The sequence below is a fragment of the Canis lupus genome, chromosome 3 (assembly GCF_003254725.2).
Source record: "Canis lupus dingo isolate Sandy chromosome 3, ASM325472v2, whole genome shotgun sequence".
Taxonomy (NCBI): Eukaryota; Metazoa; Chordata; class Mammalia; order Carnivora; family Canidae; genus Canis; species Canis lupus.
In genome coordinates this window covers 30,712,575-30,729,784 of record NC_064245.1, presented here as the reverse complement: position 1 = coordinate 30,729,784, position 17,210 = coordinate 30,712,575, and the positions used below count along the sequence as shown (strand labels likewise).

Below are 17,210 nucleotides of genomic sequence, written 5' to 3'. Positions count from 1 at the left end.
TATTTTAATTGCCTTATTTGATAATAACAGTGAAAGAATGTCTTCTTTCATATTAGCCATTATTATTTCATTCTTGTGGGAATTTCCTTTGTTATTCTGTTTGTATATAGGCTAAGTAGCTAGCACAAGAGACCCCAAAATACAGCGGTTCAAATCAGTTAAGAGTTTCTTTATCCCATAATAGTAAGTAGTCCCAACTGATTGGGTTGTTCTGCTCACAATCGTAATTTAGGGACCCTGGTTCTACATTGTGTTGTTCTATCATCTCCGAACTGTTATCCTTACCTGGATTGACCAAATGGGATTATCTTTAGTCTCTATTTCAGCCCCTAGAAAGGAAAAAAGAATGAAAAAAATCAAAGGCGAGTAATTTGCTACTCAGCAAGTGAAAGAGAATTGTACATATTATGTCAGCTCACATTCTTTTGATGAGAATTTAGGTTTCATGACCACACGTAACTGTAGGAGAGGCTGTACAGAATATTTTCCAGCTGGGTGGCCATATGCCCATATAAAGATCTATTACTATGAAAGGAAGAGAGAATGGATTTGGGGGTTCAACTAGCTGTCCAAAGCAATGCCTTTTGCCTACTTTTCTAGAGGAGTTTGTATGTTTTTCTCTTGATGAATACATCTTATCATATATTAAGGATTCTTTACCTCTTCCATTTGTTTTAAATATTTGTTTTTTTCAGTATGTTTTTCTTTTAATTATGCAGGATTTTTTCCCCTATACATTTTTAAATGTTTATGTAATCAAACACAACAGTATTAAAAAACAAATTTTTTTTTTTTTTGGCTTTGGTATTGTGCATAGAAAGTTATTCCTTACAACCAAACCTGTAGGTTCTTTTAGTATTTTTGTAGTATTTATCTTTAGTCCATTTGGAATTTGTTGTTTTGGTGTTTTTTTGTTTTGTTTTGTTTTTTAGGAAAGAAAGAGCAGAGAGGGGTGAGGGATAGAAGGGGAGAGAGAAAGAGAGAGAGAGAGAATTTTAAGCAGGTTCCATGTCCAGCATAGAGGCTGAGACAAGGTTTCAGTCTCATGACACTAAGATCATGACCTGAGCTGAAATCAAGACTCAGACGCTTAACCAACTGAGCCACCCAGGTGCCCCTGGAATTTGTTTTAATGTAAGGTCTTAATAAGTATGCTTTTCTTAAATAGTAAGTATTATGTTTTCCTTAAATAGTATTATTTTTTTCTAAATGGTGATTCATTTTTCTAAACACCGTTTATTTAATCATGGGTCCTTTCTCCACCGAATTGAATGAGGCACTTCCATATACTAAATTCTCATTGTACTTGGATTTGTTTCTGGATTCTCTCTTCTATCCAACTGAATCTTTTTCTCTATCAGTACCATGTAATTTTAGTTATTCAATTGTAATAATATACTTTAATATTCTCCCTGACTATGTTTTAAAATTTTTTTCTCATTCATTCTTTCAAATAACTTTGAGCATCATTTCATCAAATGAAAAAAATTCCATTTTGTCTGTAATAACATTGTTTATAAATTGATATTAACCCCTAGGCAGTTTATTTTCAGAACTTCTTTTTGGTAAGTTTTATTGATCTATACAAACATCTCATAAAATTTTAAAGATATAATAATACGTATGAGTCATGCGATAAAACAACTTTTTGCTGTTGACTCTTTTTAAACCTCATATCCTTAAATATGCTAATAATCTGAAGGATTAGAAAACACTTTATATTGTATAACACGCTTCATATTTTATAAAAGTTTTGACTTTTTGGGAGACTCTCTGACATCTTTTGCAAGGGGAGTGGCAGGAAATATGTTTTATGTTGATTGTTAAAATGTTTCATTTGTTGAGCTTCCTTTAAAAGAAATTGTACAAATGGGAGGGGATTAAGGAAATCCTAAGGAATCTGAAAGATCTGAGAGAAAGAGATTTTCATGGGAAATGCAATTCTATTTTAGAGTCATAAAATTTCCAGATAATAGATTTTATTATGTGTGCTATGATGGTAAGAATTATTACTGCTAGTAAAACTGTGGTAACTAACCTCTGTAGTCATGAACTCCCATAGTGTTTATTCAGAACCTCCGTGTTCTCTCTGTCCTACCCTCAGTAGACTTCTTAAAAGTACAGTCATTTTTGCAGCTGCCAAAACATCTTATAGAATAGGTTCATAAAATAAATAGATAAACATCTATGTTGTAAAATGACAACTACAAGCAAATCAGTGCATTTTGACCATTTTTAACAACTGATTTTATGAACTCAGGTTTACTGAACAATTTTTAGGGTTATTATAAGTCAAGAAAATAAAAAACAATATTCTTTTTTTTTTAAGATAACATTTGGGTTTTTTAAAGATTTTATTTATTTATTCATGGGAGACACAGAGAGAGAGAGAGAGAGGCAGAGACACAGGCAGAGAGAGAAGCAGGCTCCATGCCAGGAGCCCGACGTGGGACTCGATCCCGGGACTCGGGGATCACGCCCTGGGTCGAAGGGGGACGCTCAACCACTGAGCCACCCAGGGATCCCCCAAACGCGGTGTTAAACCACTGAGCCATCTGGGCTGCCTGAAAAACAGTATTTCTGAAATAATCTCCTCAATGTAATCAAAAATGGAGAGTTTTTAAAAGTACATAAAACATAATACTGATACAAAACACACTATTATAGCTTGGTTTGAAGTTATTTCAATATTAAAGACATTTTAAGATCCATTTTAGGGAAGCATCATAAAATAATGGAAAGAGCATAGTCTTGGGAGTAACTTGGTTTACAGGTCTACTGCTAACATTTTCCAGCTGTTTGAATTAGGGCAGATTACTGCATCTTAACAAGGTTTAGTTTCCTCCTCTATAAAATAGGAATAATAATTATCATCTCAGAATTATTTTGACCATCAAATGAGTTCATATAAGAAGTACTTAGCATGTTACATAACACATTTGGTATACTCGGTGTCACTTTTATTTTCAAAATTATAGGTAATATCATTAAGCCCTTTTCATATCTCTGGATAGGAACATGACATGAGTATCTCTTAATTCTTTCAGCCTTTGGGGGTTGGTTCAGTTCCACTTTACAAATAAAATAAGAATGAAGGTTAACTTGCCCGTTATCATGTAACCAGTAAGTGGCAGAGCTGAGACCCAGAAGGAGCTCTCACTCTTCACCATGGTGGCACACTAGTTCTGAACTGTGGCAGAAGGGATAACATACATATTAGAGGCTCAGATCAGAACTTGAAAGTCATTTGGAAAGGAAAATGGAAAAAAAGGAAAACATGAGTGAGGATTTCAGCAGAAGAAATTTGAAAAAAGCAGAGTGGTGTACATTTGGTAGATGCAGAGAAAAAACTGTTTCGACAAGGCTGACTAATGACTGTAGAGAAGGGAATGTGTGAGTCACTCAGTGGGGAGGTTTCCTCTTGGCAGCTGTACTTTTGCTTTAAGCACAGAAAAGATAATAGACTGCAGAAGAAACTGTCATAGAATTATTATTGTATGAGGCTAAGGAGAACTTTTTCCCATTTGGTTTGCTTTCTGTTTATGATCTTTTTCCTTTCAGTTTTTCTGGGTTAGGATCCTTCAAATGCTGCTCTCTTATTCTCTGTTGAACCCTATCTTACATGTATTTGTTGGATTAACAGATGGTAGTTTTTAATCCACCCTAGTTTTTATTAGTCTCCATGATTTGTTTACTATTTTTTTTTCAATGGCAGGACGCTATTCTCTAATTTACAATTGAGGTACTGGAAGAAATACTTGTTTTAAATCTGAAGGATAGGGAGGTGCCTGGGTGTCTTAGCAGTTGAGCCTCTGCGGTTGAGTCTCTGTCTTAGAGGTTGAGCCTCTGCTCAGGGCATGATCCTGGAGTCCAGGGATCAAGTCCCACATCAGGCTTCCTGCATGAAGCCTGCTTCTCCCTCTGCCTGTGTCTCTGCCTCTCTGTGTGTGTCTCTCAGGAATAAAGAAATAAAATCTTTAAAAAATAATAATAAAATAAATCTGGATGATAGAATAATGTCGAAAAGTTCCATTTATTAGGTGTGGTGTCTCACTGCATGAGATCAGCGTTCTCCAAAAGTTTTCTACACATACGACTTTATCTTTTTTAAGCAGATATATGTGTGTGTGTGTGTGTGCGCGCACTAGATAAGCTATACATATATATGAGGAATCCCTGGGTGGCTTGGCGGTTTAGCGCCTGCCTTTGGCCCAGGGCGCAATCCTGGAGTCCCAGGATCAAGTCCCATGTCAGGCTCCCAGCATGGAGCCTGCTTCTCCCTCCTCCTGTGTCTCTGCCTCTCTCTCTCTATGTCTATCATAAATAAATAAATCTTGAAAAAAAAAGATATATATGTATTAGATAAAATTTATTCCTTTTCTGCTATGAGTTTCTCCTCTTTCCGTCCGATAAGGAAAGAATTTAAAGTCAAATAAGGTCCTTCTCCGGGTGGAACTCCTAATTTAGTATCTGATACAGTAAATGCATAGTAAGAGCAGGAAAATAACTAAGGGAACATTAAATTCCATGACATAGAGGATAGATATATTTAAACTACAGAGAGATATCTGAGCTGACTCCTCAGGGCTTTAGGACAGACTGGGAAGGGCATTCTAGACAAAGAATGAAGAAAGCACAGAGCACCCCAGGTCATTCAGTGAGTTGCTGCCTAGACAGGAGCAGACCCTCTTGAGGCTCACTGTGGCTACTGGAAACAAATAGGATTCAAGGTGATTATTTCGAAAAGAGAAGTTCCAGGCTTCACCTGCAGCTAGTGGGAAGCTAGTGTCCCTATAATGCTAAGAAGGAAGGCCATGAAAAAGAATTTTGCAGAATGGAAGCAAGGTTGAAGTCCAACATGGAGAAAAAGCTGATTTATGCCCCTGTAACTTTCCACTTTTGAGAAAACCTGCTATAGGGATCTCTACATGATGGAAATTGTTTGTATTCCAGAGCTCACCATACTTGCCATAGGGATCTCTACATGATGGAAATTGTTTGTATTCCAGAGCTCACCATACTTGCTTATATCTGGCTATTTTCCCCTCAGTTTTTGATTGTTTTACTATGCAACTATCCATTGATCCTTTAGTAATAGATTACATCCTTAAACTTGTACCATGTGCCAGTCACTGTTCCATGTTCTTTCTGTATTCCAGCTTATTCAAAGTGATCATAGATCAAAATGATCACACAGCCAGTCACCCTTGGCTGCAGGGAAAGCTGGGAGACATATTTAGCTTCTTCAGCCTCTATAGTAGAGACCACAAAAAAGTAACACTTGAAAATGTGTATGCCTGTTACATAAACGCTTTTCTTACTGACCTACTTTGGTTATTTTTACCTCCTTTCGTTTCCCATTCTTCTTTCTTACCCAATTCTTTCTCACTAGAGAAATTTTAAAAATGCTTCAAAGATTAAGGTTCTTCACTGTTACATTTGACATATATATTGAAGTTTCATGAAAGAATAAATTATAGCTTAAATTTTCAGTTTTGATTTGTATTGACTAATGGTTACCAAATTTTAGCCTTATAAAAGCAGTTCTGCAGAGGGTATGTTTACATTATGGTTGGTACATTCACTTGTACAGTACTATTCAGCATAAACATAATATGCCAAAGAAGTATATAATCTTTCGTTGTACATTTCCTTTGTTGCTATTTTAAGACATTAATGTTATGAGTCAAATGAGAGTTGTTTATCTTACCTAAACTGAAGCTTTTATTTACAGTAAATTGGTCTCCAGATTTATAAAGCAGAAGAATCGTTTGATACAATCAGTTGGAGTAGTTCATCTATTCACTAAATATCTATTAAGTACCTATCATGTGATTGTAGTTATTGAGAGATTAAAGTGTTCATAGGGTATGATATTTGAGATTTAACTGCTCATCTTCATGAAAATAAAACCAGTTACCAGCCTTAATAAACAATAATCAAGTATATATAGTTAGGTAGGTGGATGAATGGGTGGAAGGATGGGTAGATGAAAGAGTAGATGGACAGAGACAGATACCTACTAAAAATGAGATATTAGTATTATGATTGGTAATGTTTCGATAGCGTGTTGACTCAAAATATGTTAACTTTTTAAAAATTAAGGTTGACAGATATGCAATGGAATTAGAACAGAGCCGGGATCTGAACAATACTATAGTGCACATTGACATGGATGCTTTCTATGCGGCTGTAGAAATGAGGGACAATCCAGAATTGAAGGATAAACCCATTGCTGTAGGATCAATGAGTATGTTGGTAAGTAGGTAAAAATCAAAGACAAAAAGGAAATTTCATAACATATTCACGTAAGCCTTACTGGTTCATGAAGGGAGAAGCTTTTAGTAAATTCTACCATTTTGCTGGGAGTTTTTCTGCGTGCTTTATATGTGTTCAACATGTCTTGAGGTACAAATTTTTATTTCCATTTTACAAAGAGCAAACTCAACTTGGAGAGGTGTTTAAAAACTTCCCCAAAGTTACAAACCTAGTGAATGGTAATGGCATTATATCTTTCTGTTGCAAATTGTATTTTTCATAAGTAACTGTTCCAGTCAGAATTGGAGAAGAAAGAAAAGGAAATGTTACTCTAAAGCAGGTTTGCAAGCAATTTGTTAATAAATTTTATTGGAACATAATCACACCCATTTATTTGTTGTATTAAAAGAGCAGAGTTGAGTACCTGCAACAGAGACCATATGATCTACAAAGCTTAAAGTAATTACTATCTGGACCTTTACAGAAAAGGTTTCCCAACCTTAGTTCTAAGGTAATATGTTTCATTAAAATAGTACTTTAATTAGTTTTTCCATGACTTGGAACTTCTGAATACCACGTTGCCTCTTCCATATCACCACTCTAACCATAGAAGTTAAAGATGACCAGGATTGCTATATGTGGCTAAAAATAGCACCTGGAATACATAGATTTTGCTATTAAAAAACATATAAGAGAAACAAGGAGAGTTCTTCTGTTCTGAACTCCTTACAATGCTTAGATAGCTATAAACCTAATTCCTGGAGTTACTATTTGTATTATAAAACTATCATCTATTTGTTCATTATCTCTGCTTCCCTAAGTATACAGGCAACTAACAATCCAGGTTCTAAAACAATGTTTATTGAAAGAGACTACTCTCCTTTCCTACAAATCATCAGCTGATATTTTGAAAACATGTATTTAATTTTATTAAGAATATGTATCACCATATATTTATCTGAAATTATCTGTGTGCATATATATGTATATATATATATATTTAAAGCTAAATCCACTGCTAGATCTGCAAAATATTTTCCTTCCTATGAATTATATCCTCCTAAAAATTATTTCCAAATTCAAAATAATTATTTGCCATATTTAAACAAAGATTACCCCTTTTGTATGCTCAACTAACAGATTTCACTTCTAATGAGATTTGAGGTATAATTGCTTTTGTTCTATTAAACTCATAAAAGTGTATTTACAGATTAATGGTAGTGATGGTACATGTTTGATTATCCCAATCTATTACAGTTAGAATTCTTCTTTGGTTAATTTGATGGATCTTCATAATGTTCTAAGTTTGCACTCCTAGATAGAACACAGACCTGATAGCAATTATTTATTGCTGCCTAACAAACAGACTTTAAGTACTTAGTGGTTAACCATTTATTTGCTCATGATTCTATAATTTGGACAGAGTACAAAGGGGTAACTTTACTCTGCCTGGGATTGGCTACAATTACTTAGCTGGGCTGGAGGGTCCAAAATGGCTTTATTAACACAGTTTGGCCTTTCAGCCCACATGGTTGGAATGGCTTCCAGCCATTGAGCTTTCTCCTCTCCACACGGTACATCATCGTTTAGCAATTTAACTCAAGATCTTTACACAGTTGCTGGATCCCCCAAAAAGTAAAAGCTGAAGTTATAGACTTCATAATGCCTAGGCTTCAAGACTCACATAATGTCATTCCCTCAGAATCTTTTGGTCAAAACAAGTCACGGTGCAAATTACTTGGCATGAGGGATTAGAACCCACCCTTGGAGAAGAACTATAAAGTATTGTGGCTGTGATTTACAATCTTCCATAAACCTAAAGGTTAAAGGAAGTTGTATCATAAGTTTTGTTCCAGATTTACCACAGATATAGCTTTCATATCCATTCCATTAGACTTATTTATATTTAAACCATGATTTATCTTTCTAGTGTTATCTGCATTTCTGTTTCAGAATACTGACCAAAGATTAACATAGCTTTGAGTAATATCAAGATTTTTTCAATGGCATTTGAAAACCATTAATGGCAAATTGATACTATTCTGAAGTAATCCCTTCAGCTGATAGATTCTGTTTTACATTTCTTTGAATTTTCACTTGAGATTTCAAAGATTTCATTTGTGATAAAATTTTTTGTAAATGGTACTGTGGTATCATCAACAGGATTTAAAAGTAATGGCCTCTTTTTTACTTTTAAAGTTTTAAAAAAATAAAAAAATAAAAAATAATTAAAGTTTTTTAGTTCCATCTCCTACTCAAAATGTTTTCACCAAAAGGGATATTCAAGTCTTAAGAAATAAAACATAATTTTAAAAGCTCTTTTAAGCTTTCATCACTTCATTTTTGGACATTTTATTTGGCTGACTATATATCAGAACCTTTGATTTTTGTTCTAAATGAAAAATTTCAAAACCCCAAATATAGCAAATTCCAAATCTATATTATTATACCATGCAATTACTTTCTATACTGTTACTTTCATGTAACATCATTCAGTATCATTCAAACTTTGATATGTACTATATTACAGGTATGCCTTAGAACCAATGAAGTTTAGCTATTGGAAATGTGAGATAACCTTTTTATTAGTCTTATTTATTACCTGGGATCACATAAATATAGAGAGAGCAGTGAGAGAGTCATGGTATCATAATACCATGATAGGATAAACTCAAAGCTTGATTTGAGACAGTGGCCTATAAAACAAATGTCCTTGACTTGAAAATGCACATCAGTAATGTGTTTTTTATGAATGCATTGATCAGTATGTCCATTTAGGTTTGTGTATTTTTTTCCCATGTGGTCCATTTTCTTTCAGTCTACCTCAAATTACTATGCAAGAAGGTTTGGTGTTCGTGCAGCCATGCCAGGATTTATTGCTAAAAGACTCTGCCCACAACTTATTATAGTGCCCCCAAACTTTGACAAATATCGAGCTGTGAGTACAGAGGTAAGTCTGATAAAGCACTCTTACTTACAGCCTTCCTGATTCTTGTCACCTACAAAGTCAAGTCCAAATGGCCTTAGCGCCTCAGAATTCAGCCTTAGTTTATCCCTTTAAATCCTACCTCCTACCACTTCTCCAGGTCATAATGGTGAAAACTGAGCTGAGTATTTATTTCCCAGATCCCTACTCTTCCACATATTTTTTCATCTCTTTAGAAACTCTAAATCTCCCTGACAAACTTTGAATTGCCTTAATTATAATTTATATTAACTTTAGCTGTTTTTTTCTTAATGTGCAATACATAAGTTTTTCTAGAATCATCTTTTATTTATAACTTAGGTTGTCATTAATTTCAGCCTCTTTTGTAACTAAAGTTTTTATCAAATGTTTTTAAGCAGTAATGAGATTCCTATATTTTAATTAACTGCTTTCCTTGCCTAACAGTCTAGTGAATATGCTTATGAGCATTTAATGTCCAGGAGACTGATAATCAAGGAAGAAATAAGAATAATCCTTTTTTTTTTAAGTTTTTATTTATTTATTCATTTTATTCACAGAGAAACAGGCAGAGACATAGGCAGAGGGAAAAGCAGGTTCCCCCAAGGGAACCTGATGTGGGGCTCTATCCTGGGACCTGGGATCATGACCTGAGCCAAAGGCAGATGCTCAACCACTGAGCCACCCAGGTGCCCCAAAAGGGAATAACCTTGCTTTGAAAAGAATCTTTGAAATATAAAGATTTGATTATTCAGTAAAATTACCTAAACTGTCATGTATGAAAAACTGCCATTTTCTCTATTTTTCATAACTGGATTATCATGCTAGTGCTAAGACTTAAATCATAAATTTAAATTTTAGAATACTACATCAAACACTCTCAGACTATGGTAGTAGAATGCATTGTGTTAAAGACTACTGTCCAGCAGCCCCGGTGGCACAGCGGTTTAGCGCCGCCTGCAGCCTAGGGCATGATCCTGGAGACCCAGGATCGAGTCCCACGTCAGGCTTCCTGCATGGAGCCTGCTTCTCCCTCTGTGTCTCTGCCCCCCTCTCTCTCTCTCTCTCTCTCTCTCTCTGAATAAATAAATAAATCTTTAAAAAAAAAAAAAGACTACTGTCTGCATCGAAACTCTTAAAAAACCATAGCCTAGCACTTACTACCATTTGGTCATGTAAATGATCTTTAGATTCACTCCTCTCATTTGTATTCCACCTCATATACGCTAGAAATGAAACCTCTCCAAACTGGAATAATACACCACCTCAAGTTTTTAAAAAATTCTTTTTTTCATTCTTTCAAAAACAGCCTGTGGCAGCAAGTGCTTTTTGCCTATCTCTGAAATGGTGGTGAACAAAGGGGAAGCCCATTCACATGCAGTTACTACTTGTCTCTTTTACAGTATTCCTAACTGAGAAAGAGATATAGTACTAACCACAAATATTACAGGGTTTCAATAAGTTTGAAAATCCTTCAAAGGCCTTGTAAGAAGGAATTTTTTTTTGAGTCCTACTTGAACTCCGTAAAACTTCTGACAATATGATAATGAGAGCTAAATTGTTTTTAGTTCTCTTCAGTCTAGTTACTTACATAAATTGGAGAAATCTTTCTCAAATTGGAGCAGAATCTAGTTAATCTGCAGATAGCAAATGGGTTATATGTGTAAACAAACTATAGCACAAACTCACTGACTGTAAGTATATTAATGTATATATACACTGTTGTTTTAAAAGTTTAAGGAAAAGCCATTTTTATTTTATCCAAAAGAAGGGAACAGCTTTAACTTTTGGAAGCCTAAGTGCTTGAATTTTAGTGGAACATGTCTATTTTTGTTCTTTAAGCAGTATCCTATGAAAAGGAAGTTAGTGAGTACTCCATTTCTCTAGGGAGTACTTCTCATTCAGAATAATCTTAGTTGGCTGCCAACTGCAGACTTTCCAGAGTTTCATTTTCACTAGAAAGATTCCATTTGAGTACATTATAAAACTGGTTTCTTCCAGAAGAACAAAGCTAATTAAGGTACTCTCTGAGTAAAGCTTGGCCACGTTTTATATCACCATTTTCTAAAATTACCTTTGACTCAGCTGTTCATAATTAAATTAAGCTAAAAAGCTTTATTTTATAAAACTTTGAAAAAAAGTTTTCTCATGATACAGCAGAGAGATTTTAAATACTAGATGAAAGTATAACATAATTCAACTAATATCTTTTTCCAAGTATGTATTTATTATTTTGGCAACCATTTCCTCTACTTTCAGCTAATACTTCAGTGGGTAAAAAAAATCCATAGTTTCATGTAATCAAACTATCTTAGGTAAATGACATTTTTGGAATTCTATGGAAATTCTGATCTCACGTTTGTGTCAAGATGCAGCTCCAGACTTTTCCCCATTATTTAACAAATCCGCAGACTTCCACTGAAGATTTTGTTATCTTTTCCATTCCAAATTCTGGTAATTAAGCTTTGTTTTCTGAATGGATGTGTGCATTAGTGTATGTTTTGAGTGGAGTTTTATGTGTATATTATAATTAATTAAAATAGAACTACTTTCTAAAGCAACATAGTACCTTTATGTAAGATTATTCCTTTTTTAGGGGTACCTAAGTGGCTTAGTTGGTTAAGCACTGAACTCTTGATTTTGACTCAGGTCTTGATCTCAGGGTTATGAGTTCAAGCACCACATTGGGCTGTATGCTGGGTGTGGACCCTTCTTAAAAAAAAAAAAAAAAAGATTATTCCCTTTTTAAAATAAACAAAAAAGGTGATGGGGAGTAAGATCCGATTGTTCCACTTCTACTTTTGACCAGTTACTTAAAATTATGTTACTTAACCATTTTTTCTGGGCTTATCAGAACGATGTCTGAGATTTATTTGAATCCTTTATTATATGTAGATAAAAGTGACTGGATAGGGATTATATCAGCTGAAGCTGTTTCATAGTCTTCTGCCCTCATGATCTATTTTAATGCAAAAAAGAATTTGGACAAACTGGTGCTAACAATTATTTATTTCCTAAATCCATGAGCTTTTGATTGCAGGATTTTTACTATCGTTGCAAAATAAGAATATTAATGTTTCTTATCAGCTGTTATATTACAGGTTTTGCTATGGCAACAAAAGTTAAACCATTTTTTTCCTTTTGAAGGTTAAGGAAATACTTGCTGATTATGATCCCAATTTTCTGGCCATGAGTCTTGATGAAGCCTACTTGAATATAACAAAGCACTTACAGGAAAGACAAAATTGGCCTGAGGACAAAAGGAAGTATTTCATCAAAACAGGGAACCCTCTAGAAAATGGTAAGCAACTTATTAGAATGCTCAAACTATAAAACAAATAAAAAGCCTTTTATATTAACCCAGTTAATTTATTATCCCGCATAGGTGGTATGGTAGGACTAGATATATCTTTGTTATGAAAAAGTATTAAAATGAAAGATTAGAAACTTAAAGTATACTGTGGAATTTCTACGTTAAATTTGTAACTTTTAAACCAAAGAGATTGGCTTAAATCACTTTTAAATCAAATGAGATTGTTAAATCACTAGAGTTTCAGAATGTGCAGAGCCTCTGAACAAAATAATTTCATATCAGTTCTTTTCTGAAGACCTAACTAAGAACGGGTTGGATCATGTTGAGTCTGAGGAGGTTATCTATTTAAGGTGGCCTTTTAGTGTAGTTGTTAAAAAAGAAATTAGATTTTTTAAAAATTAGCCTCAAACATATCAAAACATTGGGTGGGGTTTTTTCCCCCTCATTTTCAAAGTGGTCTACAATCTGGTAATACAGACCCTATTTTGATTCTTTTGTATACACTGAAATAAAAGTTTCATGACGCCAAGGCTTTTTTCAAATGGTCCCTTTGTTACTTACCCAAATTAATGTCAGGGAACATGGAGACATTCTACATAGGCTTTCAACCCTCTGTCAGGGGTATGATTATTTCAAATATCTTAGCTATCGTGCACCCCTGAGCAAAGTTCACCTGGATGAAATGGTAGAGGGTTTGCTCACAACTCACAACCCATGGCTGTATTTCATGTGCACAGCTCATTGATTCTTCAAGGAGGACAGCCAGTGGTGGGGAAACCTGTTTGTAACTTTCTGTGAGACAAATATGGTGGATCTTCTATGGCATAATATTCTATCGCTCATATTGTTTGGGGCTCACATCTTTGGAGGAAGTTTAGTGTGGACATCAAATCACAACCTCACTACCTTATTTAGAACTCCAGGAGCAGGTCTCTCTCTTTAATAGAAACATTAAACAATAAACAAGCATAATTCCTGGACACAGAGGCTTAGAGCAAAAGATTTGTTTTAGGAGGAGGAAGCACACAAAGCCTGATGTCACTTTGCTTTACATCTCAATTTTTTTCCTTACTCTTCACAAGAGAAGGTGAGGGAACCATTAAATGGTTATATCAGAGCATCTCCTTGAATACCTCCTATAACAGTTATGCTCACAATATGTAAAAAAAAAAAAAAAAAAAAAAATACATTGTGACTAAGGTAAATGTTTTTATTCTCTACAAATGTTCTTTTATTCTCTACAAATGTTCTTTTCATTTATTATACTGCATGCAAACTCACTTTGAAGATGTGAATTTTTAATTACTTACATATTTTACTCTTGCTGTATTTCATATTTTTAAGCCATTTAAGTACTTTTAACTTTTTGTCCTCTCTCATATATAAATCCCTGTGGGCTGAACTTTTTAGCATATCTGATTTCACATTATGGCATTGGAAGATGGAGCATGGCAGGAGATTGATATATCTTTCTCTGAAGTCCAAGACATTTTTCTAATGTTTGCCCCTTTTCTGAAAGGTGCAGTCTTTGGAAAAGTATTGCTACTTTGTCTACAAACAAATAAGTGATAATAATTATTATTTTATATTTATTCTGCCAAATAAATCTGAATGGTGAGTGGGAGGCAATGTAAGAAACTGAAATACCATACACTTTTAGCACTCAGCATCTGTGTATCCCATATAATTATGGGATGCTTTCATTTTAGTGTTTGGATGATAAGAAACCTTAGTTTTGTACTCTGATCACCTCATTATGGGAATTTTAAAGATTTTTTTTTTTTTCAGAAAGCAAATAAGAAACTACTTTAGCTTTAGTTTTATAGCCAGGCCTATCATAGAAGTAGACAAATTGAATATTAGGTAACTGCACCATTCAGCAGGTGCTCTAACAAGGAAGGGATGTGACGGCAGCATGCTCTGTTTTCTACTCTAGCGTTCCATCAGTGACCCACCTAAGGGACTGTGATGGACTCAAAAGGTACAAAACGGGATAAGGAACTCTGCAGAAGGGGGTATGAATGTGACAGACAGATAGATACCTTACTTGGTTTGTAGTTTTCTGCAGCTCTCTTTACCTTGACTTTTACCCATTCAGATGGGGAGAAGGGGGTCAGATAGATACCATTTCAGCTGCGCCTTCCAAGATGGTCTGCATTTTAAAACTAGAATATGGAAAATAAAGTAATGAAGCACTTACATAACAAATAATGCTAAATTTGAAAATAAGGCTTATTTTGTGTATGGCCTGGGAATTCAGATTTGGAAAACATCTGTCTGTAACTTAATTCATGTTACATGCTTTAAAATGTGAAACTAATCTGGTGTTTGTCATATTATTTGTATTATCTTTAGAAAACCCTCCTTAAAAGACCTAGTTCATTTTTTAAGTAATATGCATTTATGTGTGTCTTGAAACTAGAAATTTAATTTTTGCCTCTGCATTTATCTTAATTTGGAAAACATTTATATGTAATAAAATTATGACATGAGATCAGAAAGCTCTGTTGTTAATCTTAATTTTTATAAATACATTTAAACTGCATTTCTCTTCCATTAAGCCCAGAAAGTAATCTTTAATGATTCATTCATGAGGACATTTTTAGTCTTGGCATAGATTTAAGTATATTTTACAGTCTAATTGTGAAAATGCAAATAAAATGAGGTAAAAACCGGATTAGTATTTTTATTTTACTTTTTAATAGTAATATTAGGTTGTAGTCTACTGATAATAGTAAAGAAATATGTTAATCTGATCGGACCTTAAGAATTTATATACTTAAAGAAGCATAACTTCCAGCAGAAAGAATTACTATTTATTTCAAATGAGCCCTCAGTAAAAGTGATAATTTATATATAAGCAAATCAAAATCAAAATCAGCATTTAAAAGAAGAAAAGTGAGAGTATTTTAACATCTGAATAGCTTCTTCCATGAATGAAGAAAATTTAAGGTTTTTTCTCTCTAAAAACAAAACTTGTCAGGCAATAATTACTCTTGATTGCTTAATGCCTTTTTCCTCATTCTAATATAATTTTAATTAAATTCTAATTTAATGGGTAAAGGAAAAAAAGCTTTTTTTTTTTTTTTTTTTTTTTTTTAAAGAACAGTTAATGTGAGTCTTGGCCTGATTCTATATTTCAGTTAATTTAGGTAAGAGACACAAATTTGTGATTTTTACATAGGATGTTTCCTCTTCAAATGTATACTTTGGAAATAGATAATATTCCTTTAAAGAAAACTCTAGAATCAGTATTTTCTTTGTTAAACAAAGAAATATAAATAACATTTCTGATCTTGGCTCTTAGAAATAAAACTTTTAACAAAAGAAACAAAATAAACTAGATTTGTTTTGTCTTTAGAAAGCATGTAGAGAAACCTCATTTATGAAGTATGTACTTCTTAAAATGAAGATAATTACTGTTCCTGTTTGTAATTTAGATAAACCAAGAAAAGAAGTTAATAAACTGAGGGAGCATGAACGGTCCATCTCTCCACTACTTTTTGATGATAGTCCTCCTGATTTGCAGTCCCAAGGAAATCCTTTACAAGGGAACTCTGAGGAAGAGGATAATCCTCAAACACTCCAAAATTCGATTGTTTTTGGAACATCAGCTGAGGAAGTGGTAAAGGAAATTCGTTTCAGAATTGAGCAAAAAACAACACTGACTGCCAGTGCAGGTACTTAAAAGTGATTTGATGGCTGCCATAGTTAAGATTTTCAGACTAATCCAAGTATAATATTAATAGTTTCTCCTTATGAAGCATATAGTAAAGTTTTACTTATCCTTTTTGATTAAACTTCTGATGACTTTCTTCAGAATACTGTGAACCTACAGGTAAATTGGAATTAAGCAGAAAAGCCTATGAGCCCAAAGAAAAGCACTATCATAAATCTCATGTAGCTATCCTTTTTAAAGCATGAAATATATTTTAATTGATTTAGGACATAATACTTTATTAGTTTTCCCTTTGAAGTGTTCAGCCCTGTCCAGGATTACAGGAGAGACCCCGGGTGACCACAAAGTAAGAGATAGAAGAAGTCCTAACTAGCAATCTAGAACCAGTTAGTGAAGGGAAAAAGAGTTTACAAATGTCAGTAACCCATGAAGGTATCATTGTGTCTTGGCATAGAAACTGACATTCTTCATGAGGACCCTAAATTATTATGATTAGGTTAATCCTTTTTTTCGGTACCAAAGAGTGAGAATAAGTAATACATTTTAGTAGGATATGTATAAAAATGGAAATGAATCATTTAATGATTGTATTTGGGTTTTTTAAAAAAGATTATATTGATTTGACAGAGAGAGAAAACACAACCAGGCGGAGCAGTAAGCAGAGGGAAAGGGAGACGCAGGCTCTCCGCTCAGCTCTGTCCCAGGACCCTGGCATCGTGACCTGAGCCGAAGGCAGATGCTTAACCGACTGAACCAATTATCAATGAATTAAATTATCTTAATCATTGTGTCTCCTAGAAATTTTAAAACATCTTTCCGAAAAGTGCTAATTTGCTTTGTGAATAACATAAAAAGAGTACGTCTATTTTATCATTGTCTTAAATATAATGGAACCTAGAATCTTTGAATTTTTTTCTTTATGTGATAATCTATACAAAAGACCTTTTCAAAGAGTAAACATCCATCCTAAATTATATTCTGGGTATTTTCTATTAGTCAGCCCTGTATTGCTACTA

The 17,210-nt window shown here is 34.0% G+C and overlaps 1 protein-coding gene across 9 annotated transcripts in view; it reads left to right on the top strand.

The window, feature by feature from the left end:
- Positions 1 to 17,210, top strand: part of POLK (DNA polymerase kappa) — a 66,398-nt gene that overhangs the window by 31,627 nt on the left and 17,561 nt on the right. For 6 of the 9 annotated variants that reach the window (XM_025437430.3, XM_025437431.3, XM_025437432.3 and 3 more), the window contains exons 4-7: positions 6,106 to 6,258; positions 9,077 to 9,208; positions 12,350 to 12,503; positions 15,956 to 16,195. In XM_025437430.3, coding sequence (XP_025293215.1) covers positions 6,106 to 6,258; positions 9,077 to 9,208; positions 12,350 to 12,503; positions 15,956 to 16,195 — 679 coding nt within the window. The remainder of the gene's footprint in view (positions 1 to 6,105; positions 6,259 to 9,076; positions 9,209 to 12,349; positions 12,504 to 15,955; positions 16,196 to 17,210) is intronic. The other 3 variants (XM_035714337.2, XM_025437435.3, XM_025437436.3) reach the window with 3 other exon arrangements.